General features: G+C 40.6%; 1 protein-coding gene across 1 annotated transcript in view; it reads right to left on the reverse strand.

The window, feature by feature from the left end:
- Positions 1–5,518: 5,518 nt before the first annotated feature.
- SPTLC2 (serine palmitoyltransferase long chain base subunit 2) overlaps positions 5,519–26,203 on the reverse strand; it is a 70,926-nt gene continuing 50,241 nt past the window's right edge. The window contains exons 10-12 of the mRNA XM_074149497.1: positions 11,799–11,934; positions 9,762–9,891; positions 5,519–5,813 (exon numbers count right to left, since the gene is read on the reverse strand). Of these exons, the coding sequence (XP_074005598.1) occupies positions 5,694–5,813; positions 9,762–9,891; positions 11,799–11,934 (386 nt within the window). The 3' untranslated portion in view covers positions 5,519–5,693. The remainder of the gene's footprint in view (positions 5,814–9,761; positions 9,892–11,798; positions 11,935–26,203) is intronic.

Here is a 26,203-nt window from a genome sequence, read left to right on the forward strand (position 1 = left end):
TCTGATCTCTCTCAAACTGGTCTAAGTTAATCATATTGGAAGGCTGGAGATGCATTGAGCTTAATATACCATTAGGGGGTAGCAGAAACACTGGCTGAACAGGACTGAGATTTGGCAAAAAGTGAATGCTTTACAGTAGCGAGATGGTTTGGTGCATGGGTTGTTTTTTTTTTTACCATGGGTATGTCCGGAACGGCACCAACCCCTGGCATGTTCAAGTGAGACCTGTTCACCTACTGTTGAGGAAATTAATTTGCCAGCTGCCACTGCTGCCAGAGTCTCTGACCCTCTCAATAATCCTCCCGCGTTCAGCAGCCCAGGAACACGTTACTGACGCTTGCTACATAGGAACAGCGGTGCAGAGAACTGAACTATTTTTGGCCCTCACATATAGACACCTCTTCTGCTCCTTAAATTGCTGCTAGACAGGGTCAAACACAAATTGCGTTGAACCTCTCCCTTCCTCCCAAGAAAACAGCAGTGCATATTGCTTAATTAAAGAGCACAAAGCATTCTTCATGGGTTAAAATCCACTGCATTCTTCAAGGTCAGTTTTAATTTCAATTCTTCATACCGAGAGTCACAGTTTAAGGCCTTCAACACACACCACAGTCAACACCTCCTTCACCCAGCCCCTTTTGGGGATGTAAACACAACAGCTCCAACGTCTGCACCAAAGGCTTCTCTTTTTAGTGAAAGATAAAGCACAATACTTCACACAAACACATCATGGTTGTGCTCTAGCTTCACATCCAAATTCTTGAACAGGTGAACAACTGCAAGGCTGGGGATGTTTACAGGAACACAAGCCACCACAATGGCATCCGACTTGAGTGTTGGTTTTTTTTTTTTTTTTTTCTTTCTTTCTTTTAAAACTATGTTCAAGTTACACCGGTCGAATGACTGGTGCTTTTCCCAAAGAGTAGTCCCATGCCACTTGGGTGCCAGGTCCAGCGCCAAAGCCAGTGACAGACCTGTGGAGGGGTCACATTGGGCATTCCCAGAGAGCTGAGACCTTCACCAGTGTCAGAACAGAACAGACGGCAGCTGCCTCCGATCTCTGGGCAGAAGGTGCCACCTACACAGACCCCAGCATGCCTGACACTTTCACAGGCTGAGTATAAATTGTAAAAATAGTACGTATAAACTGTATAAATTTTGAGTGAGCATTGTATCTCGGGATAAATCTCCACAAGTTTCCTTCTCTGCGATGCAGCAAGGGAGCTCACGCACAGCACTCCAGATCCAGTGCCACAAGGTGTTCTCTTAGATGAGCTCACGCTCACGGCATTCCTCCCACCTTTCCTACGATCTGCCTGAATGGATAACATGGCTTCTGGATGAGCCAACAGCTGTAAGCCAAATACTTTCCAGAGGTAAAGAAATTAAAATTTGCACAGAAAGAGAGGAAGTATTTACTCGATGTGGAAAAGTTTTAGAGGAGTGTCCCTTTGGACACTGGAAGTTGCATTCCTGTCCTAGGGATGCTTGTTCAAGTATACATGAAAGATCCCTGTATAGCTGAGAATAAGTGATGATTGACTACCCCTTCTCCATCTCTGCCGTATCGGTCCCTCATCCACACAGCACAGGGCTGGGTCACTGATTTCACGGGCACATTCCCTCTCCTGCTCTGTGAGAAGGTGCAGCTCTGCACTCTTGGAGGAAACGGCAAGAGGAGGATGGATGATGCAATTCCTTCACTGAACGACTTCATCACAGTAAGATGTTCAGTCAATTCACTCCCGAGTCTTTGCCTAAAGCAGAAGCCTGCTACACCAGTAACCCAAGAACCAGAACAGCTCTTTAAGAATGCCACTTAGAAACAAAAAAAATATAGGAACTAAACAAAGAGTTAAATATACCATATAAACAGATAATATACAAAAGTTTGTGTCTTGTGTAAAAAACAAAAACAAAAACACAACAAAGAAAGCCCTGAATATTCTGATGCAAAAAACCCCTTGGTTTCTTCTCTGCCAAAGACTAAAGAAAAATTATGAATCAGGCTCCTTACGACAAAGGTCTACTTGGGAAGGCCAGTTTCTAGCAAGAAGCAGATCTCTCACTCTTCACTGATGCTCGGTAACAGGAGTGTCTCATTTTTCTTAAGAGTAAAGGAATACGACCATCAGCCTTGAAAACTGTAATGGTTCTAATCTCTGCACTCTGCTTAGCAGAGGCAAAATCTTGCTTGCTAAGTTCTTCAGAGAGGTACCGGGAAGGTAACTATTGTATATTTATGAGTAAGTTTAGCCAATGTACAGTACAGGGCAAAATCCTTTGTTCAAAAGCAGCCTTCATTTTCTTTTGAATTTTGCATCTCTTAAGAAATACCAGGAGTCATTTTCAATTAGAATGTCTCAGAAAAGTTGGCAGGGACTGGAGACTATTTCTTAAGCAGCTTTTCTTCCTTTGTGATCTCTCAAGATTGGTTCTTTCATTCACTTCTACTGCCAGGATAAAGAAGAGACAGATTTCTGGTCAGTACATAAATATCAAAGCAGCAATCCATCCCGTAACAGCATACGCGCTGTAGGTTTGCCCAGCACAAACCAGTAGTGGTCTGCTCCTTCGCTTGTGGGAGCCGAGTTTTTTTAGTAGATGTGAAAAGATTTTCCTGGCTTTCACGCTCGGTGAATTACTGACTGAAAAGTGTGAAATCTTGGACTTGTAACTTCTTACTTTTTCAGAAGCGGTTTCAATAGGTACCAGACTTTGGCAAAACAGGTTCCCTTGATTAAAAGGCCTCCCGAGGGATGTGGGGGAGAAAGTTGCTTCCCAAAGAGGATATGGCAGGGCTGAAATGTAATCAAGCAGTTTGCAAATGCTACTAACTGCCTGAATGATTTCTGAAATGTCTTTGCAACCCAGAATTCGAAGTCAGATGCAGGCAGCGTGACGCAGCAGAAAGATACCAAATGGCAGAAGTTTAGCATGGACACAATTTCCTCAACAAGCACAACTGGAATCCCAATAGGGACCAGTAAGTTTAAAACACTGACAACTTCAGAAGTGTTATTCAGGAGTTACCTGAATTATTGAGATTTATCCAGATGTTTTTCTCCCTTCTAAAGAGAAGCTGCCCTAAAACTGAATCCCAGAGACAAGATTGAGACTAGAGACTTGTGGGATCTACAATAACCCACTCCTAACTTAATACATCACAGTTTTCAAACTGACTTAACTACGTGGCAGACACAAGCACACTGTACATCTGGGAATGCTCAAAACAGCTCCCTACTGACCCAGGCAGGCCTGTGCCTTCAAGTTGGTCAGTTTTGTCCAATCTTACATTGTTCCATGATCAAATCAACATAACCAGAGTCAGAGCTTCCTGCACCAACCTCCTCTTGTTCCCTACTACAATCCAGAAAGAAAAAACCCCAATAATTCTTTGAGGTAAAGCTTCTTGAAGTCAGAAAGTAAGTCATCTGCTGGAATGTTAGAACTAGTCCTGGGCAGAACGCAGGAGAGAAAGTAAGCTCATTAAGTGCAGTTTACCCACTCTGTGGCTGAACAAACGAGATTACTCCATAACTATCAGAGTTGCACACATGGGTTACAGACTTCTCTGACTGTGCACACACATTGCTCCAGAAAGTGAGCAAATCAACGTTAGTGGACTAAGACAGAAACAATTACCTGGACCTATTTTGAAACAGTCAATTTTAGTTCTTCTCATCTAATTAAATTTGTGAAATGCAATGGTAAAAAACTGAATCAACATTTTTAAGTTCTCTTACATTAAGATGGAACAAGATCTATAAATGCACAAAGAAAAATTTTCTATAAAATAGAAGCCAAGTCTGCTTTAAATCCCCAGATATATTTGCAGAACTGCTTGGTTCTAGTGACCAAAGCGCTCCTTCCCTGTTAGTTGCAGAATGAACATAAAAGAATTTTAAAAAAAAATTAATATTTTTTTTTGCAGCACCAGGTGAAGAGCTTTGTTTGAGCTGCACTCTGCTTCAGCATTACGATGAAGAATCTGTTTAAAAAACTCCAGTCACCTGCAAAAAGCATCATGCTAACCCAAACTGAAGAGCTGGCCCTATCCAACTGACACTGTTAAAGCTTTACTATCTTTGTAGAAACCCTACATGTCCAAGGTAAAAAATACAGAAACAAACTATTCCGCAACTGACACCTGTTACAAAATTTTGGTACCTCTTCAATGGTTCATTCTGTTCACTGAAAGAATTCAAGACGCAATGCCTAAGTAGCAGACTATCTCTGAGGTGGGCTAGAGCAAAGGTGTCTATTTTAAACCTCGATCAGAGCAAGACAGTATGGAACTTGCAAATAAGGATTCCAAACAGCAACTGGCTCAGTGAACAGTAATTTATCTCACAGTAACAAGAATGCAAAGAATAAAGATCTCAAACTAAATGCAATTGTGAGGACATTCTCTCTTCAGCTGCCAGCTGAGACTGTTGGCTGGCTGAAACGTGATGTATGATACAAGATCCAAGCAGTCTAAACTCTTTGCATAAAAGCCTTGCACAACAAGGCTAATGAAGAACACCTCGTATATGACAAGAAGTGGTGAATTAGTGCTGCAAACAATAGCAATCAGTCTTTCACAGATCTGCACAAAATGAGCGGTTCTCCTAATAGTCATCCATTGTACAGGCCTCCTTTTTGAGGGGTTCTGGTCTTAACAAGAAGCACGAGGCTTGCTATGGTTTACTTAATCCCAAGAGCACCCTTCTAGAACTTAGCAGTGACTTGTGCATCATTTTATGAGCATTCTAAAGAGAGAGAAATTAACCTGAAGATGAGAAAGCAACACATACTAATCCCACCTTTTTCTTTTTTTTAAACAGAAGTATGCCAGAAGGAAGACAAAACACAGCCCATTTAAAAAAAAAAAAAAACAAACAACAAAAAACCCAACAAACCAATAACAAAACCCCTTCCTCTCCACCACTTACCCTATATCAAGAAGACAATTAGTGTCAAAACCAGGAGACAATCTGGTATCCATACTGGGAAGAAAGGAAGCTACAGTCCCAAAAGTCCTCCTGCCTGTGGCTTACAAAACTAAATAATGTTTGGGAACAATGGTCCTGTCAGTGACATGTCAACAACACATTTATTTTAAAAAGGCTAAATTCAAGTTTTAAACACAAGTAACTGTAAAAGAAAAAAAAAAAAAGCAACCACCAACTTTGGTTGATTATCCATCTTGTTAAGTATGTCAAAGTTAGCAATCAACAGTTTCTCTAGGAAGTCTCCAGGAACAGACAGGTCAGCTCACTCCTTACTGGGAAGGTCAGACACCTAGCAGTGACACTGGAAATGCTGCCATGCCAGCATCACACATGCTCACAACATCTCAGCCAGCATTTGGGAAGCTAATGGTGCATACAAAGTCTAAGCTGATCAGCCACAGCCAACTCGGGTTGCTGTGAACTCATTGAGACAAATAAATAAAAAAAGCAACAAGAAAAAATAAAGCCAAGCACCTCTAGGGCCAGACCCCGAAGGCATAGGAATCAAAGCTTTTTTTTTTCCTCCTCTCCCTATTTACAAAATGCCATTTAGAGCTGATGTGGCCACTTCAGTATTGTGAGGAAACGTCTTTTATTCTAAGCAGTCATAAGTGTGTTGTTCGTGGACGCTGTGGCCTGCGTGGCACGGAGTGTCCCATGGGGTGTGTTCCTCCCACCAAGGCACACGGAGGGAGTTCAGTCTTCAGTTTCTTCATATGTTGTCTCGTCAAACGGACGGTCCAAGAGAGGTACCAAACGGTGACGGGAATATTTCAGTTGCAAAAGGTCCCCAACTTCATTGATTTCTTTTAAAGCCTGAGAAAGAGAGCACAGTAGATCAGCAGAGGAGACAGAGGCAAGCAACTTATCAGCACATCTTGCTTTCTGCGTGCCTGCAGACTACTCCGACAGCCATTTTACTGCAGTAAGATTTTCCTGTGTAGAAATCTGTAGCTTCAGAGGTGCAGAGGTGCATAGATGCAAAGATTTGGTTTTGATTCTAGCATTCAGAAGTCTTGAGACCAAGTGAGCAGCACTGGTCACTTAACCAAAAGTGACTCTGCACCCACCTGACTACCCTACTTCCAAGGCAGGATCAAAATATCCAGCAATACTAACTCAAATTTGACAGTCATCCCCCCAAAAAAACATGACTATTCATAGACAGAAAAACCGAGAACAACATTCCTGCCTTCCTGGAGGTAACACAACTGAAGCAGAAAAAAAATGTAGGCAGAGATTTGACCCCTCTTTATCTATCATTCAGTATGAAAACAACATGTGTGTTAATGTACCATCTCTGACCTACTGTATTTTTTTGAATTGCAAGATAGCAAAAGGCAAACTGCAATATTGTGCTAACAAGTTCTATTGATGCATTTGTTGTATCTACATTTGATTAATTTGCATTGTCCACATACAACTAGAGACACAAGCTCTGTATCATAAACAACACTGCATGGGAGATTTTTGCCAGCCAATCCAAGGAATGAAAAGAAGTTATTCTGGTTTGGATCCCAAGCATTTTCTCCCTAGAAAGTACGTCCCACTGACTGAGGTTGCCACAAAGGCAACACTCAGGCAACTGATAGCCCGGAACACTGCTAATGAGCTAACGAAACCTTTCACCATTTTGACCTGAATGCAAATGTTATGAAGTTTACCAGAGATCAAACATCTGCTAGCGTTAGAAATGAGGAAAGTCCCGGCTCAGTTAATCATACTTTCTTTGTGTTGCAATCTCTTTGATAAGACACTGGTTCATAATAGGGTTTGGTAAAAGCCAAACCCGAAACTTCAATACATTTCTCTACAGAACAGGAGCAAGGTACAAAATAAAACAGTTGGTGCAGACAAATCTGCCAGAGTACGTGATGCTAATTATCTTATATAGGCAAGCGACAAAGAAATGAGTTCAGAAGATGAATTCCAAGTCTAATGTGAGTTTTGAACTCAAAGGCTGACATTCTGCACTCCCTTGAATTGTAAATTTATTCAGATAGACACATTCAGCATTTCTTCAGAATGCCATTAATTCAATATTAATGCTCCAATTTTAACATGTTCTGGGTCAAATGCCTGTCTCTTGAGACTAGTTGGCAGACGGGGGTTAATATCCCCTACATGCTTTTCCTTCCTGGATGGATAGTTCAAGTTTTTGTTTCTTTAAACAATGGCCCCTCATGCTTGTTATATCTGGCAGCGAGAACCTCTCCACTGTAAAATCTGGGGGAACGACAAACCCAGAAGTTGGACCTCGGTAAAAACAAAACAAAACAAAAGCGTGGGCACAGTTTGCCAGAGCTTTAAGTAAAGATCCCATATGGAAACAATTTAAGGTTGAATTTCTGTTGAAAGAGTCTGTTAACTGTTATTCTTGAATGCAGATTTAGGATTTTATTAATTTAAAACAAAAAGGACCACGTGACCAGCAAAGACTACAAAGGAAATGGCATTGGTGAACTCTGACTTCAGGAGAGTGTAATATATTTTTCATCACCGAAAAGAAAGCACCAGCCCACAGGGATGCAGGTTATGAGGGACTTCACTCTGATCCTGAGCCAAATATTTTCAGGCAAGGAAGTTTTATTTACATAAAACGGTTAAAATTGTAACTGAGAACTGTTCCCCATCATGTGGGTTTATTTAATAAGAACAAGGAAGCATTACAAATATCAGCATTTACAAGACAAGCTTCTCTTCCCTGTGCCCCAAACCTGGATAAATTTTGTTTAGAAAAATTGCTGTAACAGCCCTAGTTAGCATCCATGTACACATGGATGGGCTACCAAGCTCTCCTCTCTGTCACTGACTTGAAGAAGCTTTCTGCCAGCTCTCTCCAAGTCTATTCATTTCAGTTCTTTTTTTCTCCCGGATATTGTTGCCACAGTTCAGCAGAGGGATCAGATCCGACGGCTGCCTTAATTATTAGCTACCTGAAATCAATCCCCTTTTACTGCATCACAAGAAAACACAACACAAAGTCACTGACACAAAGAGTTGCTCCTTATTAATTCCTCTTGCCAATGTTCTGGGTTCAGAGCATGCAGCGGTTTTGAACCTAAAAGTGGATTACACTAACTTGGAACAAAGCCTCCACATACTGAGCTAAATCAGGATTTCTTCATTCACATCAAAATTCACACCTCATTTTGCCTTGGATTAATTTTCTTAGGCAGACAAGCCCTAATACATTAAACAAGCATCTCCTCCATTTAGAGCATTTAGCGCCTTCAGAGGTACTCTAGAAACGAGTATTTACAGTTAAATGCACAAAACTGGAAACATTTTCTGGAAAGCAGAAAGACTTGTAAGTGAATTGACAGGAAAAGAGCTTTTTTAAGCAGAGTAATAAAAGTTACAGATTGGTTTTGGAAGAGTGCAAGTATAGTACTTATATAGACCCTGCAAAACCAGCTTGTTACGGTAAAGACTCCAGCTAGTCACTAAGAGAGAAGACCACGGATCTAACTGACAGCAAGACTGCATGGTTGCTCAGGTAGTGCAGCACATCACGTTTGCATGATCTCAGTTATAGCTCAGTTTACAGCAATATGATTTCAGAGCCTTCAGTTCTCTTTCTTTTCCTTCCTCCTACCTCCATCCCATTCATCCCCCGCCCCGCCCTGGCCCCAGTGTCCACCTGGCCAGAAGTTACTGCTCCCTCCTCTGTGTCAACACACTCAGTTCTATTGCCATGCTCTGAGCCAGGTCTGGGATACTATTCGTTTTATACAGGGGGAAAGGAAGGGAAGGAGAGGGCCCTCTCCAAACATACTGTTTCAGAATTTTTATTTGGAACAGAAACAACTGAATAGGGATAATTATGAGAAAAGTAGCAGGACAAAAATTGGGAAGGAGCTCCTCAAGCAGGAAATTAAAAATCAACCAGCTGCCCTGGACACCTCCTCTCTTCAGGACTGTAACCTATGGGATTCTTTCAAGCAAGTCTCTGAAAAAAAAAAAAATAATACAATGGAGGACTTCGACAGTCATGTTGACATGCCCAAAGAAGATTATTCAGACAACTCAAAAATAAATGTAGTTACCCCACCAAAATGTAATAAAGATTGTCAGGCTCATTCATATAATCCCCTTTCAACTATGAGTCAGTGAGTAACTTCCATACTTGATTTTGAAGGCAGCATCTCCTGACTGCGACACAGGCACCTCCTCGGGGGGACCTCCGTTCCCGCTGGAAGAGGCTCAGTGTGGGCAGGAGTCAGTAAGGCGTTGCATGTGGCACAGACTCACTTAGGACAGCATCATTTAAGATACAGTGCTCTGAAGCGGAATAGTAATCTTTGAAATAAAAAAGTATCACTGGAAGTCATGTGCTGAAGTTTGCACTTGCTTTTGAGAAGAATATAGATCTTCTGGAGGTTCTTAGGCCTTTCTTTTTTTTCCTTCTGCATCTGGGGTCAGAAGCAGCAGAATTTTTTCCTTCTAAAAGATTCAGTGGAAGGTAAAGCCTCTTAAGAGGAGAATAAGCATTGTCTCAAAGGAATGAAACTGTTTGTCTCACATAATTTAAAATAGGAAAAGAAAGTCCCTGAGATTTACTGTAGGCAGCCATTCTGCATCATTGAAGCAAGGGAAGAGATATGGGGTCACTGCCAACTCTGCTACACGAGGCTTTGAACGTTAGATTCAACTAGTTTGTGTACCAAACATTGAACCAGTCTACAAAAAAAAATAAATAGACAACCATTTTATCTGTTTATAGAAGGCATGAGCAAAAAGAAGACAAGATGAGACACTTACTGTATCAAGCATCTCTTTGGTATGAGCTGCAGACAAGCAGAATCTGGCTCTGGACTCGATGATGGGGGTGGCAGGGAAGCCCACAACCACAACACCGATGTTCCGCTTCAGCATCTCACGCCCAAATGCACTGCCAGAGAGAACAAGAGATGATAGTCAGAATGATACCAGTGGAGGCAAAGCAGCAGCAGCATGAAGGTCTCAGTACGTTAACCCATACAGGCCTTTGTTGAAGCAAGCCTGTAAAATACCACAATTTGGTGCTTCCAGTGCTTTCTTTTAGAGGCAGAACACCTGTTCACAAAAGCTTTTTTTTTTTTAATTCAATCCCAAGGTGGTCCTCCTCAAAAGGCTTCACTGTATTAAGTTCTAACAAAGCTGAAAGTTTGTATGTGGTGGAGGCTGGTCTTTAGCAGGCTGTTTCTAAATGGATTTGTAACTTAAGCTTGGAAAGCTTTCTGATAGGAAACAGGTATTCTGGCTCAGAAGTTTAAATGTACAAGGAATCCCCCATGCTGCAATCCCCCAAAGCAGATGCTTCTGCACTTTCAAGGTGGTTTGTGTTCATTAATTTAATTCAATTAAAGTACATTCTGATGTCAGAGTATGTACCAACTTTTTAAGTGCCTATCATGGGAGTCACTGAATTGCCACAGTAAATTGAGATCATCTAATCTGGTACCAAGTATTTTTAAGGAAGGTGTAAAAACCTCCTACAATTGTCACACAGCATCTTCAACAAAACAAATTCTTACAGGGATTAAAGAAATTAGCGGTTGTGACTTATCAGAGGCATGAAGATTTAGATCCTTTCCATAATGGCAGTGCATCGTGGGTGTCTCCACAGGCCACAGAAAATGGCTAATCCTTTTCGAGCTGACATCGTCTTGACAATTAGCAATGAACTTAAGGGGCTTATAAGGATGTATAAAAATAACATCCTCTTACTAGGTTTTTATATTTTCTGCCTTTTAGTTCTGTTAAAATTATTTCCCTTATAAATAGCTGCATCCTGATTCACTTCATTTTTAGCCACTTAGTAGTCTCAAACTATTTTAAAAACAGACTGCAAGAGACAAAGCAAGGATGAAGTAAACCCAATGTAGATCCTAAGGGCCAAGTCTTATCAGAGCTCTGCGTTCTTGCTTGGTTTTAAGTAAGTTGCTGGCCCAACTACTCAGCTAATAAGTATTTCCATGATCCTTTCCAGGGAGAAGATTGTACTGACTGGTAGGGCAGCTGGGCAGTGGAAACAGACTCTGCAGCACCCATAAAGGTTACAGGCTGTTTAAATTTGGTTATATTCAGAAGGGCAGAGGAAGACCGTGTCTAGCTTCATGCAGAGCGCTAGAAGATGTTTGTTCCCTCACAGAACTGCAGTGCTTCGCCAGACTGAAGCCTCACTGAGCTAGAAGAGCACTAGAGATGTTCAGTATGGCTTAAAATGAAGCTATGCTTTCCAAATTTGAAAGTGTTGGTTGAGCACTGCATTATACACAGACACTGAAAAGCAGCTATCAAAGCCAAGTTGTTCTTGAAATCAGGCTTTTGTTCATGTTGCAAAAGTTTTTAATATAGACTTTTATATCTGTTTTTGTGTCCCATCATGTCCCAGCCCCTTGCTTTTTCTTTTTTTTAATTTTCAGAGTTCATTTGTGGAAATGTTGGCTGCTTCTGATCCAGGAGCTGGTTGAAAGATTCCTCTTGTGACTTTTAATGTTAATTTCCACTCAATTTCAGCCTCTCTTTAGCACATATATACACTTCATACATAAATAAAATTAAAAAAAAACCCAAATTTGAAAACATGGCATGTAGCAGTAAAATTAATCCCCTGAAGTGTTTTCGTGTTGCCCCAAGCTAAAAGCCTCAATTTTCTCAGTCTCTTATAGGAAGTTTCCATGTTTTATAAGACTCAGTAATGATCATAAAAGCAAAAATCAAACCAGTCTTTTCTCACATTTAGAAAAGTCTTAATATTCTTGTACCATTCTAGCTTTAAATAAGGTGGGTGAGAAGTTATCCTGTTAAACCTACCCAATTTTTGCTGGCATGTACAGCATCAGAGGCACAACAGGGGAATCTTCATTTCCATAGATGATAAAGCCCATCTCTTTCAGTCGTCTCCTGAAATATCTCGTGTTCTCTGCTAGCTGCTGCACACGTGCTTTCCCTAGAAAAAAAATTTAGATAAGACCATGAACACCATAGACTTAAGTCCCACGTGTAACTGCAACACAAGACCTCTAGTAAAGTACAAACTATGAATGTACCGCTTGTGCTTATGGAAGTGTTAAAATTAAATGCAAACTAAAATTCGCAGTTTCTTCTCCCTCATGTAATCAAGATTAATCACTCCTTTTCTGACAAGGCTGTAGCTGAATGGACTAAGACAGGCACAACCATCAAGTCCAAGCACTCCCTAGTTTTTCCATACCAGTTTTTTAATAAAGAGGTAGCTGGCAAAACAAGGCAGTTACCTGCTTTTAAGCAAGATTCAAAATCTGCTCAAGGTTCACCAGTAACTGCATCTTGAATAAGAGTCTGCTTACACTTTGAATTATTAACGGAAACCTACTGAATCAGCTGGGGCTGTTCACCGTGTTTTATCCTGCTTGTACGTATTAATGGAAATGACTATTTTCCTCCTTAGATCTACTTGCTGAACTGCTCATGTGGCTGCTCCCTAACCTTTTTCAGTTAAAATGAGCTGGGTTTAAATTAAACCGATTACTTCTGATAATCCAGCTCACTTTGCATAAGCAGCAGCAGCCAATTTATCACGTATTCTGTATGGATTATTTTTTTTATTTTTATTTTTTTTTTTACAATTGTCAAAATTAATACACAGGACATTAGGCAGCTAGTATCTTTTAAAGATTCCAGCTATTCAGATACGCACAGGACAGCCTATTTATCAGTTAATTAAATTCTAGCCTAGCACAGTGTACTATGTTTCTGTATCGCCCAGAAAAAGATCCCCATCATCTCACCTAAGCAGAAGATAATGCATTTCTGATCAACTAATACTCTAATGTGCTTAAGAGATTAAGCACTATGCCATTGATGAGACTATAATAAGTAACATTTATAATTACTTGTCTCCGGTCCGCAGAGCATATTTCTGGATAATTGATTATCCAAACACTGCTTTCACCAGATGGGTGATTCATATACTGAAGCATTAAATCTACAGCAGTGCGGGTCTATGCCACGTAGCGAAATCAGCTGCTAGATATTAATCGTCTTCCTTTAAAGTTATAGATAACACAAGGTGATTAACCAAAAGGAACACCAGGTCTCAAAGAAACATCCAACACCCACATAGCTCTGCTCCAGGCCAAAACAAATGTAATTTTAAGAACCTGTCTAGTTTTTTGTAGCTAAGAGTATCAGACATTCCACCCACAACCATGCAATCAAAGGCAAAATCCCATCAAAGGCAAAGCATGAGAAAAAAGGATGAAACCTGTTACGTTTGCAAAACCTGGCCTATCATTAGTGGGTAGGAGCTGGTATTTTTAACAGCATTCACTGCCATTTAAGACATCTCTTCTCCTCCATTAACAGCATTTCTTAATGTTTTCTCCCCCAGAGCTTCTGCAGAAGTTTAATTCCTCTTCCCCCCAAAACAATAAGATTTCAGTGAAACACAAAGGCATCTCGTGCTTATGAAACTTATTTTTTGAATTGGCTCAGATCAGATCCTCTAGCGGAGACCCAGATTTCTCTGATGTTTTCAGACCAATTATTTGTTTATTTTAAATACCCCAGAGCACAAAGTGAAGTTGAAAAAAAAAACCAACCCAACAAAAAAATAAAAAGAAACTGGCCTACTGCAAGATGCTACAGATAGTGAGCCAAAAGTCCACTTGCATTTCTAACATTGAGACAATCAATGAGACAAAGGTGTCCAGAGCAATCTACATGCAGAAAAAAGCTACTATGGTACCTTCTGAAAAAGCTGCATCCGCATGTCTCATACACAAAAGTGCACAACTTCTGACAACATTTCAAGTCAGTGATGTACAATCAAAATAGACATGAGATTTCACCACTATGAGAACAGTAAGGGAATGTACACAGCTGGATACAACTGCCGTGATCAGCCCTTCTCTCACAACCAGGAATACAGCTTCTCCCATACATACATTCTCTCTGTGCTCCCATAAAGCATGGAGTTTACACCGCTTCAAGCAGAAGGAACTTCAGCACCTTTACTGTTTTCCCCTCTACACATTCGCACCCTTTTCCGAGTTGTTGGGAACCTTCCAGGGTAAAGATTAAAGAGCAACCTTAATTTGTAGTTGGCAACTTCTTCACAGTCTTCCTCGAACTCTTTCCCGTAAAAAGAGTTTATGATTCCAGATTTGTCCTTGTAGATAGAAGAGTGCTTTGAGATGTAACAAGTTTCATGTGCAAGTCTTTCAGTTCTCTACAGAGACGTAATCACCTACTACAGCAACAAGTTTGAAAGACACTTGCCTTCTTCAGATTTGCAGGTCTCAAAAAAGCCTGTCAGCTTCTACTTTGCTCTAGAATCACCAGATAATTTAATGAAATTATTACCTCTAAAAACTTGTCACTGTGCCTACAACCATATTACCAAGAACTTGAAAACATATTCAGTGGTGTCTTCTCACGACCCACCATGTGTCACTACCATCTTCTGAAGAGAACTTTAGTCGTGGCGAAGCGAAGCACCAGAAATCGAACAAGACCTGGCTGCAGGTTCCCCATCCTTTGCTTTCCTTTCTCCCTGCATCCTGTGCAACTACTCTCCTCTGCACTTCAACGTATTTAGTGTCCTATTCCACTATAAAATCCTGCACTTGAAGAGTGATGCCACGTGCAAACTGAATGGGGTCTGGAGTATTACGCAGAAAGCACACACTGAGTGTTCAGCTCTGGTGACGTTTCCTGGTTCAGCCCCACCGGCGCACACTCGTGTGACAGGCTGTGAAATGCTACTACAGTTTTTACCATATTTTCTGGCACCACAACGACAAACCATGCAGTGCCTGGGGAGAGCAGTGACCAGGTACCACTGCAAACCCCACTGGTACCCAAACAGCACTTGAACATCCAGATGGATCTCAAATTCCCTTCCTGTGCCAAACATCTTCTGAAGTTCAGAGCTCTGTCCACATCTGCTCGACTGTAGGCCTAGAAAGACTGCCAGGACTGCAGCAATCCCCCAGCAGCTGGCTTTCTTGGCAGAACGCAGCTTCATTTTCAAGATCATGCAAAAAAGGCCGGCTCAGACACCACCCTGCCAATTGTTCTTGCATCGGAGTTGTGCAACGATTCTGGTAACATCCTTTCATCTAGGAAACTGGAATGTGATGACCTTCAGGGAGGGAAGGAAAGGGGGAAGAAAGGGAGGATTACTGGAACTGAGTTCTTCAAAAGGCTAGAAAACTAGAACCCCTTATCAGAGCAACTGATCTGAAGTCCCTTATGAGTCCTCTAAATGGCTTAAACTAGCTACTGACAGACCTACACTGGAATTAGAGGATTAACTAGTAACTTCCTTGCTTTTATACCCTTTTGCAAGTTTACTGCAGTCATAACAACATTGCTCTTGCAATTTAGTAAAACACTTCCTTGCTTGTAGCAGCCTGGGCATCATTTAGTCTAAAGCCCACGCGTATCCCCTGAAGAACATGCTGCCATTGTATCACAAGTTAAGGTCACATCCCACCTAAAGGGGAGAAACACTCTCCCTTTACCGCCCTCAACTCAGAGCTGCAGCTGTGTGGACTCAGCAGAGGAAGAAAGGAGAACAGAGGAAAAAAAAATAAAATGCAACAATTGCCTCTGTTTGCATAGCTAAGATGGGCTGAATAGTTATAGCTGGCAGTTTGTGAAGAAGAACGTGCTTTTACTTGACATGACCTTATACCAGTCCAAGATTTAAGGCAGTCACTTCAAATTGGTATTGCTCATTTTCATAATGACATTTGTTTTAGTGTATACCTTAGGCGCAGAATACGTGGTACAGAGTTCCAGCCCTCCCATCCCAGGTGCTAATAACCGAGTGTGAACTCCCAGATCAGTGAGAGCTTTGCTGACGAGGTCCCTCAGAGCTCCTCTCAAACCTTTGCTCTAAGGCATTGCCCATAACATGATGATTGTTTATTTATTCTACATGGCCAAGAATGCCAGATATATGCTTTTGCATTTATAAACCCTAAGCAACTTAACTCTAGACTTAACAGAACAGGCACATCAGGCTTTAGAGTTTCTGCAGCAGAAGGGTTCAGTACCACCAGCTGAACCAATACAGTAAATAACATCTGATTGACTGCAGTATTTTGACCATTCCTCCGACACTTAGCACATACCTTCCAATACGAACAGCAAACTTTTGCCAACTTCTAAACAAGCTTCAAAAGTTGGTGTTTCTAGATTTGTACTGAGAGTACTTATCTTTTCTGACATTTTACCGTATGGCTTATCAAATCTTAGAAGTATAAAAGACAAGTAATATTCTTAAAAAAAAATGCAGCTAGCATCTCCCTGAAAAAAATATAGCCTAAAGAAAGCACTCCTTTATGAATCTTGTCCCGGTTTGAAGTAAAACTGAACCAATTTTCTGTTCTGTAACGTTACATCCTAGCTAGGCCTCCTCTAACTCTCTGAAATTAACAGCATATTGTGGAGAAAACTGCTCGTTCTCAGAACGGTAAGACCAATGTTTGTGCTCCATGCCAAGGAATGGTATGCAGGGAGGCCCTTGCTTATACTTATTGCTATAACGACCAAGGTCAGCCCATTTCCTTATTTGCCCCCTTAGAGGGTCGGAAACGGAAAAAACGTAGAGGGGTCACATCGGTGGGGAGGAGTGGACAGGAGAGGTGACCCAAACCTGACCAACTGGGGTATTCCATCCCATCTGCCCCATGCTCAGTATAAAGGCTGAGGGATCAAAGGGTCAGCTCCCTTCCTGCAATGGCCGACGTCCAGAGAGGACTCTGTCTGTCCACCTGCCTTTGATCCCGATCTGTGTGTTCCTGACTCCAGAGCTGAAATCCAGTTCCCATCCGTCACTGAGTCCAGTCTGGGACTTCCCCAGTGCCTGCCAGTGATGTGACTGTCATCCTGGGAGCTTGATACGGTTTTGTATATATTGTATCTATTTCATTACTTTCGTCTTTATTTTTATTTTAATATTAATTCTTCATTAAAGTAGTTTAGTTCATTCTAAACTTCTGAATCTCCTTATCTCTTTCTCCTCCTCTCTCCTCTTTTTAGGGGGGAAAAGGGGGGGGGAAGGGCCATCTGTCGGTCTGGTTTTGGTAAATTAGGCCAAAACCACGACAAATCTGAAGATATATGAGATGCAAACTCCCCACAACCCTAATGAAAAGTATTTAGTATATCTGCCAGGACAAATTCCCACAGACTAAAAGAACGATACCTCATCACTTGTGAAGGTCTCTGCTTTAGAGGTCGTATTGCTCAGAAAGACAGAAGTTATAGTGAAAACACTACTTAGGAGATATTTAAGCAAATTTCTTCTCAAAGCAGAAATTAAGTTGATACTTACCATAGCTATCTGCAGGATAAAAAGGGGGCTGCACATTCCACCACACCAAATCTAAACTCCTCTTGCAAGGGGTTTATTAGTGAGGAACATAAACAGAGAAACTCTCCTGTATTTAGCCTCGCTGTTCTTTACATCATAGAAGTTCACGCTTAAACTAACAGCCCAAATACTGCAAAGATTCTCAGACAACCCTTATTTGCAAAAAGCAGTTTAATAAACACACAACAATTGTTCAGCAATTACAAATTTTTGCAAGGCCAGGATGAACTTAGTCTTTGAAAAAATAAAATAAAATAGAGAGACAGACACTTCTTAGAGCTGAGATCTGTGCAACTTCTCTATTCCATGTTAAAAAAAAAAATCTCTACAAAGAACAAAGAATTTGTGGAAGTCACAAATATTAGATCTTTGTGACATAGTAACATTCCTGTCATCTCTTAAGGCTGATGAATAAGCTCCCATAGATGGTATTGGACTCAAAAGAAAATTTAGTTCAACCAGGATGTATTTGTTTTTTGCCCCCTCTTGTGATCTCTAGGCAGTAATTGGAGAGCAATCACAAATCTGTCCTTCTAAACAATGCAACACTTCATCAGCAAGGCTTATTGAGAAATAAAAGGCATGTTGTATTGTACACAAACAGACTACCGACTGACACTGAGCTCCAGAGGGGCAAACCAACTTCAGATGGGCAAAAAAATACAAGCAGGATTTTATCTGCTTGTCACACTAAGGATCACTGTCACCTGGATCTAAAACCAAGATACTTGACGCAATACGAAGGAAACTATATGTTTATATTTTTAATTACTTCTTATAAAGACTTCAAAGCAACATCTTTAAAAAAGGTTCACGAGCAGTGAAACTGTAAACTGTATGCACAAGCTGCAATACAGCTCTTGTTGGTCAACAAATACCAGTTCATATTAGATAGCTATGGTGAAGTTACTATATATTCTTTCATTAACTAATCTTGTAGCTGTTCAACAACAGTTTTAACCTCGCAGTCTTAATTTAACCTATTTTTTTCTTGTCAACACGTACAGTGAGAACAGAAGTTTCATGCCTTTATGTTGCATACCAGTTCAAAGCCAACATCCATCTTTGGTTTTAATGATTAAATGAAAAATTTAGAATAAAAGAAAACTCCTGATACGAATAGCTTTCTATTCAGTACATGACAAATCATTCCACTTGTGATACATAGTTATTGCCCCAATTACTCAGTCTCTCAACAACGGCTTATGCTGTAACATATATACGTGCACGCATACGTGTGAAAGGACACCAAAGCAGCAGATCTCAACCTACTTCTTCAGGAAACAACGCTGAAAGGCATTTTATAACCTGAGCAGTAATGTTTACTGACTGTTGCTAGTTACTTAAGTAGTAACTGAGCCTCCATGTTCTTGCATGGAATAAAAATAGCTTGTAGAAAGGCTATGTTCTGCAGCATCCACCATCATTCCCAAATAACACTACCAACCTACAAACCAATTTTTATGGAAAACCTTGACTACACAAGCTTACTAAGATTTTTAATCAGATGTGTATGCAATTAAAAGCCAACCATCACTGAAAACAGGAAAAAAAAAAAAATCACTATCTATTACAAAGGCACAGAGAACAAAGTGATGCCATTGTGTTCTGCTCCCCAGAAAGAAGATAAGGTGTCTAAATACACCCCACACAGAAAGGACATGGACCATGCTGCAACATTTCATGGTTGCTTTTCTGAGAGCACCAGCATCAATGATTGTGAAGACAAAATACTATTTCATTAGCATGGATAGAGGTTTTTCTCCATATACCTTGCTATCAATGGGCCAGACAGAAGCAAACAAGTGGTAATTTCTACTTCAAAATGCTTATATTTTGGACATTTGGAAATGTTTAGGTCAAAGTAAACTGGTGATGAAAACTTGATTACATATATCATTCTCTAGAAGTTTGTTTCTTCAAGTCAGTGATGCTATAATACATTCAAGCTTGTAAATTTTTCCACGTTAAACCCCCATTGCTTTTTCAAAGGCTTATACTTCCATTCTGTTTATTATTCCTACATTTCTGTCTTTTGGTTGGCTCTTTCAGTGGAAGACATAATTCAGCATACTCTGTTTTGGAAACAAGCATTTTTCAAATCTCAACCAGAAATTCAATATTCTTCTGCTGATTTAACAGATTCTCCACTAAGCTTTCAGGAGCTAAGCTGTCTCCCAAGGGCTTATGAAGATCTTTTGCAACACTAACATAAGTTGTGTTCTGGACACTGTACTTGTAAATACCTCATCATTAAAAAAACCCACAACAGCTGACTCCTTTTTTTGAGAAGGCATAAAAGCTCTACTCCTCTTTTACTGCCATGAACATGTTTTTCATATAAGATACTGATAATTCCCTCTTTAAGGCTTCTCCTGAAAAGCACAAGTCAAGCATGACTTCTAACAACATTTGCACAATGAAAAAAAAAAAAAAAGGAAAATATTTTTAGATTTGCCAAGAAGCAGAAAGGACAAGCACAACTTCAGAATATCCGACTGGAAGCAAGAGTCAGATTCAAAATAAAGTAGTACCTTCTTAAGGGCTATAGTAAGTAAACTGAAAACTAGAGAAAGCAGAGTGAGATTTTAAACTAAAAAAAGACTGGGAACACTGAACAAAATTCCAGTTCAACATTGATTAAAAAGCAACACTTTTACCTTTTAAGGAAAAGTTGCACTAAAAGAGACAGGGAGAGCACGATGTTGTTAAAAATGCTGTAATAGATATCTAAGGAGGTAGGATGGTAATATCTGCCAGAGCTGATTTAAGAGCTTGTAACATCATCTGTCAGAAAGACAACTCATAACACGAACTCACATCCCAAGGCAGAAAGGGGGATCAAGACCAATTCACACGCACAATTCTGCCAAAGGCAGCGCTCACCTACACAATGATGGAAAGGTCACCTTCTACAGCAAGCTATTCTTTCAGCCTCAAAAAAAAAAAAAAATTATTTACAACAGCTCAAAACCAAGAAGGAGCTTTAAAGCAAAGTTTTCACTGGTTTCTTGTGAGAGACCATACTCTAAAAGCCAATAGGGAAAATTTTATTATACATTACATAGAGATTTCTTATCTTTCAAAATACTTTCCCTATCTCATTGTTTAAGTTCCATGGACAAGGTGGCTCCACATGTACCAATCTGCTTCCTCTAAGTTTGCAGGTGTGAGCACTGCACTGCTGCCAATATTTGCAGTAGGAATTTTACATCCTTCCCTTCAGATGCCGTCTGCAGATTTTCATTACAGGTCTTCGGAAAAGTATTATATACAGTTATACGATGTAACCTGAGATTGCACAGAGACACATTAAAATGCCTGGGTCAGAATACTATACTCCCCCAGATTTACACTATAAAGCACCAGCTCACACGGGCAAATGCCAACAGAACCTGCCAAAACAATGAGAAACTTAAAAAAGCAATGAGAATAATTCCTTAACTCAGTGCTATTGTGTTACTTTTTAATAGCTCAAACTCTAGTAATTAGCAAACCAGTCAGAAGAGAGGCACGACTCATTGGGGTTTTCTGTAGCACTGCTGGGGGGGATCCAGGTTTATAACAAGCGTGGAAATAAGAAGAGTCATTATGGGGTGAATCTTTAGGCTTTATGTCGAGCCTGGGGTGACCAGAAGGACTGAGCATCTTCCACTAGGGGCCACTGCTGCACAGAGGGAGACGGCAGCCATCCTCCACGGTACCCGAAGGCGGATGCGGATTCCCTCTATGCAGCAACGAACTGCTGTCAGGATGCGCTTCCCCCCAAAAAAAGCCTGTACCTCACCACGGTAGAGCCATGCTCAACTCATCCAGGAGACGCTAGAACCGCTAACTGGACAGCTGAGTCAAGTTATTTATTCTTCTGACACACTCACGTGCTTCCCAAGTTCACGGCTCGGGAGATAAACTACAAATAACGTGGGAGGAGAAGCCCGGTTTAAGAGCCAGTGCACTTGAAAGCATGAACGAGGAAATCAAAAGACCGCTGAGAGCTCATGTTCATTGGCCATATGGCAGCAGCATTAGCAACGATTTATTTTAGGAGAAGCGGTGAAGGGCTTGGCTCATGACCATTCCGAGTTAACCCCACGCCTATGGCTTTTTAACAAGACTGTGTGCAGGGGATTTGCCTGGATTACACGGGTACTGCGTATGAAGCCACTGCAGAGGTGATGGTAAAAACCCACAGTGTTTTAAAAGAGAGAGGAAAGCAGTTAAATTTGATTTTTAAAAAATTGGCAATGCTAAAGCCAAAGAGATTCAGAAATGGAAAAAGGAGAAAAGAAAAATTATGGCTGATGTTCTTGGCATTGAAAGGTCTCAGAGAAACAAAATTTATGCTAATATTAAGTATCTGTCACTGCATTTGCTATCAAGCTAAACAGTTCCAGTGGAGTCTAAAGGCATGCCAAAAACCAGCTGGGTGCATGTATTGTGTACTCATGGAGTTTATATATACTGGTGAGATTGAAGCCTTTGGCATATTCCAAAGCCCAGAGGAGCATTTTTATATTTGCACTTTCTGATTTTGTTTGCAACTACCAGCTGCAGTTAGAGAACTCCAAGGCAGCCTGCTCGCACCATGAACTTCAGCATAAAGAGATGCCGCTCTCACCATGAAGAGATCACATCTCTTGATGTGACTGGGAAGATATGATCTGTTAAAGAACTACCATCTAAAATACACTGACTTAAAGAGGTTTTAAAAGAACTTTGGTCAAGTGTGTAATCACAGAATAGTCTGGGTTGAAAGGGACCTTTAAAGATCACCTAGTCCAACCCCCCTGCAGTGAGCAGAGACATCTTCAACTAGACCAGGTTGCTCAGAGCCCTGTCCAACCTGACCTTGAATATTTCTAGGGATGGGGCATCTACCACCTCTCTGGGCAACCTGTGCCAGTGTTTTACCACCCTCATCATAAAAAATTTCTTCCTTATATCTAGTCTGAATCCACCCTCTTTTAGTTTAAAACCATTACCCCTTGTCCTATTGCAACAGGCCCTGCTAAGAAGATTTTCCCCATCTTTCTTATAGCCCCTTTTAAGTACTGAAGGCTGCAATGGAGACACTTTCCCAGAAGATCTTACTAATTGTTCAAAATAACACATGGTCCACAGTTTATTATTCTATCAATAGAAACTCTACGTTGGTGACCACGAAAGACGTGACTGATCAGACTGCATGTGCACTCCAAACATCAGCGGTAGCATTGCCTAGCCTTGTTGTAGCCAATAAAATAGTATCTGTGTTAACAGGATAAGTCTGATTTCTTCATACTGTCCTGATCTGTCATTTAAACTGTAAATTCTATAGAGCAGACACAATCTCTATACAGCAGCAGGCATAACAACCTTAGCTCATGTCAAAGGTTTTCTGTGATGTTACAAAGACGTTACAAAATGACATGGTAATAAAATCAGCTAAAATGGCCACTCACCCGTGCACAGCCATGACAGTATTATAATTATTTGATTAGTCATCTTTTGTCTCAAACAGCAGGCTTCACTATGTGAGCAGACAGACTTTGAAATAAGATACACGTGTAAAGGAGACCAGCATGAATAAACATTTTAAGGAGTTAGTAAAAGCAGTATTAAAACCAATTGATTTAAACTAAGCCAATGTTTACCAAACGACAGGAGACAGCAAAATCCCTTTTATAAGATCCTGAAAAGTCAAGCTTTAAAGAGGTAGAGGCTAAACCAGTACAATGCTACTGATGCCACAGAAAAAAAAAAAGAAGATGGGTCAACAGACCATCTTGCCTCAAATCTGGCCAATGCTGGCTCCTAAAACCAGCGTCAACCAAACATTTAGTAATAGTTGCAAATACATAAAATGAGTAAATTCCATTAGAGATGTTTATAAATGCTGAAATTTAGGAATTACTAACCCTTAGTCATTAAAGGGAGATTACAAATGTTCTCAAAGTTTTGCCTAGACTCGGTGTCACATTTGTACAAATGAACTGCTGACCGGCAATGGCAACGAGCAGAGCTCTGGGAGCAGAGGGGTACCGCACCGCCACACACCTCCAGCTGTAAAACCCTACTGAGCTACCCCCTGGCAGATCAGGATTCACACACGTACCAGCCAGGCAATTCAGAACTTAGGGGCTGTCTACCACCGCCACTTACTCCTTTCTGCATATAGTTGAAGGGTATCTATCTCAGTGGTTAAAAGCGTATCCAAACTACCCTACAGCTCCTATCCACAGTGGGAAGTATCCAATACGCCAGAGCTCAGTCCAGAGCAAGAGTGGCTGAAGAGGTTTTGCATGGTGAAACTTGTTAAGTTTACAAGAAGGAAAATGACTTCTTAGTAACTCAATTCTTTAATTATTTTGTCCGCATGTACATTTAATCTTCTGGGTGCACATACATCATCAATAATCAACTGTTTTACTTTCCGCCTGTGTAGTTGGCACAATTGTATAGCAACCTGCATGTTCCCCAGGGTGACTGGAACAAGGCTCATGTTCAGCCTTACCCGTGTCCTTCACAGTCTCTCAGCTGCAGAATTCTGAAACCTACCGAGGACTCAGAGGGAGGTTACTGTGTATGGGAATAACACATCAAGTATTTACATTCCTTAAGAAGGGTGCATCTACAAATCCACAGGATACAAGATTCCAAGCATTCCCTGTCATTACAATTAGCCAACAGTGTGTCTAATTTTTTAAAAATACCGTGAATAAAGGGTCTCTTTATCAAAGGTAGCATCACTACCAGATACTGTACCAGTAGCAGAGATTTTGATGATTCTTTGACTGAAACATGTGATGACTGACCCGCAGATGTCTGAAAGACATTTTTAAGTTAGCTCAGGCTATGTTAGAATATTTTCTATGCATCTTGCACAGACAATGACTCTGGAAACATCCACTCCGCACCTTTCCCTATGGTCCAACAGCACTGGAAAAGGCGTTTGTGGAATGTAAGAGAAGCTCTATGAGTTTATAATTCTCTGTGTAAAAATATAAAATGTCCCAAGATGCTGAAAATAGGGTGTTACTGCTGTGGGAGGTAGCCCTTTCACTTTTCAAAACATCCTTTACATTGAAGACATGCCTTGAAATCAGCCAGTTCAATCCACCTGCTCAAGCAGGGTCAGCTTGAACAGGTTGTCCAGGTTGCCAGTTGGGTTTTGACTCCACAGATGGAGACTCCACAATCTCTGTGGACAGCCTGTTCCAGTGTTCGACCACCCTCACAGTTTCAGTTTTCAGAAACTCCTTCCCTCTTTGATAAATTCTAAAGTTATCAAAAAGTTATCATTTATTAGATACGGAAGACTGCTAAGTTCACCCACGTTCATTCAGTCCTACCTCATACTTCTAGCTGCCTAGATGATGAAATTATAAATATATCAGTTTGAGAGACTAATAATAATGAGGACTTTGCAACTTCTGCTCATCAACATAATAGATATGAGGCATCTAGCCTAAATGGCTTGAAGCTGCTGAGGTATTTTGCCCACAAAAAGCAAAGGCCCAAGCTGCCAAACCCCAGAATAATACACATCCGCTTCTTATGTACTCTGGCAACCAAAGAGTGAGTCAAACTTGCCAGGGCACTTCACTCATTATACATAAAATACTTGACTGAATTTTAGTAACATTTCAACATGGCTTTAGAGTTATTTTAACCTGTGGCCAATCCCCACATGAACGTCCAAACTGCCTAAGCACAGAAATAACAAGCATAGCAAAGCCAGGTTCAAAGTGTTTTCTCTTTACATCTAAATCTAAGATAAACGTTATTCATGCCACACTGTGCAAATATAACTGCAAGGACTCCAGCTCTAAAAATAGAAGTGGTAGGAAAGTAAGAACTAGTAATGAGTGGTATTACTGCTACCTCTGCCCAAGTAAGAAAGACTAAAAAGCTTCACGGAGTTAGTTGATGACACTTCCCTCTGCAGCAACTACACTAACAAAAGGTATCAAGAGAACTTGGCAAGAATAAGCTTCATCGTGGTGGTGTTCAGCTTATTTTTTTAAAGCAAATAAAAAAAACAAATTGAGGAAATTTCTAAAGGAAAAGCAGTAATGTGTGGCAAGAGAATTTAAAATTGTTTTCCAAAATAAAAGAAAATCTGGACGTGAAGACCAGCCAATATACTCAACAAATCAGACACTACAGTAAATCACATTCAGTATGTTCTACTCGCAAGCATTTAAACCTGTCTTAGACTGGAGTTATAATTTGTAAGAGAGAACCAAAGTATTTGTATGAGAACCAAAGCTGCCTCTCCCCTCCAAGACTCTTGCAAACATTTCTGTTTAACAATCATCATTGGCTCAGATGTGTTGGTTTTTTTTTTTTTGTCAGAGCACAGAACTGAGCCTGAATGTATCATATAATTAGACAGATTAGAAAAAGTAATAATACTTTGGCTGGGACAGCAAGAAAAAGAAGTAGTTGCCAGGAGGACCAATTAGTTAGCAAACTACTTAACATCACTCTGAACTTTTACTTATAGATGCAAACTGACTCCTTGGCAAGTTTTCAGAAAACGGACTTGTCTCCCTGAAGCTACAGAAGTACAACCACTCCTTGAGAAAAATTGTTTAATAACTTACTGGTAGGTGGGAACTACAGTAACAGTCCTTGGGTGGTAAAGCACAATAAATGGTGCCAATACCTGAAATACTCAAGATTTTTATCATCACTTTTTCAAGCTCTCCCTCAACAGATTAGTGGAACTGAACTTGAGGCAAGAATTAGCTCCTGAAAAATCCCATGCCCTATCTTCCTTCCTGAAGTTTTCCTTTAGAGGTACATCTAACAGACATATAAAGAAGCAAAAACTTTGTGACCAATAACAGGGAGGTATGCCATTTCC

This window comes from Numenius arquata, chromosome 6 (genome assembly GCF_964106895.1).
Source record: "Numenius arquata chromosome 6, bNumArq3.hap1.1, whole genome shotgun sequence".
NCBI lineage: Eukaryota > Metazoa > Chordata > Aves > Charadriiformes > Scolopacidae > Numenius > Numenius arquata.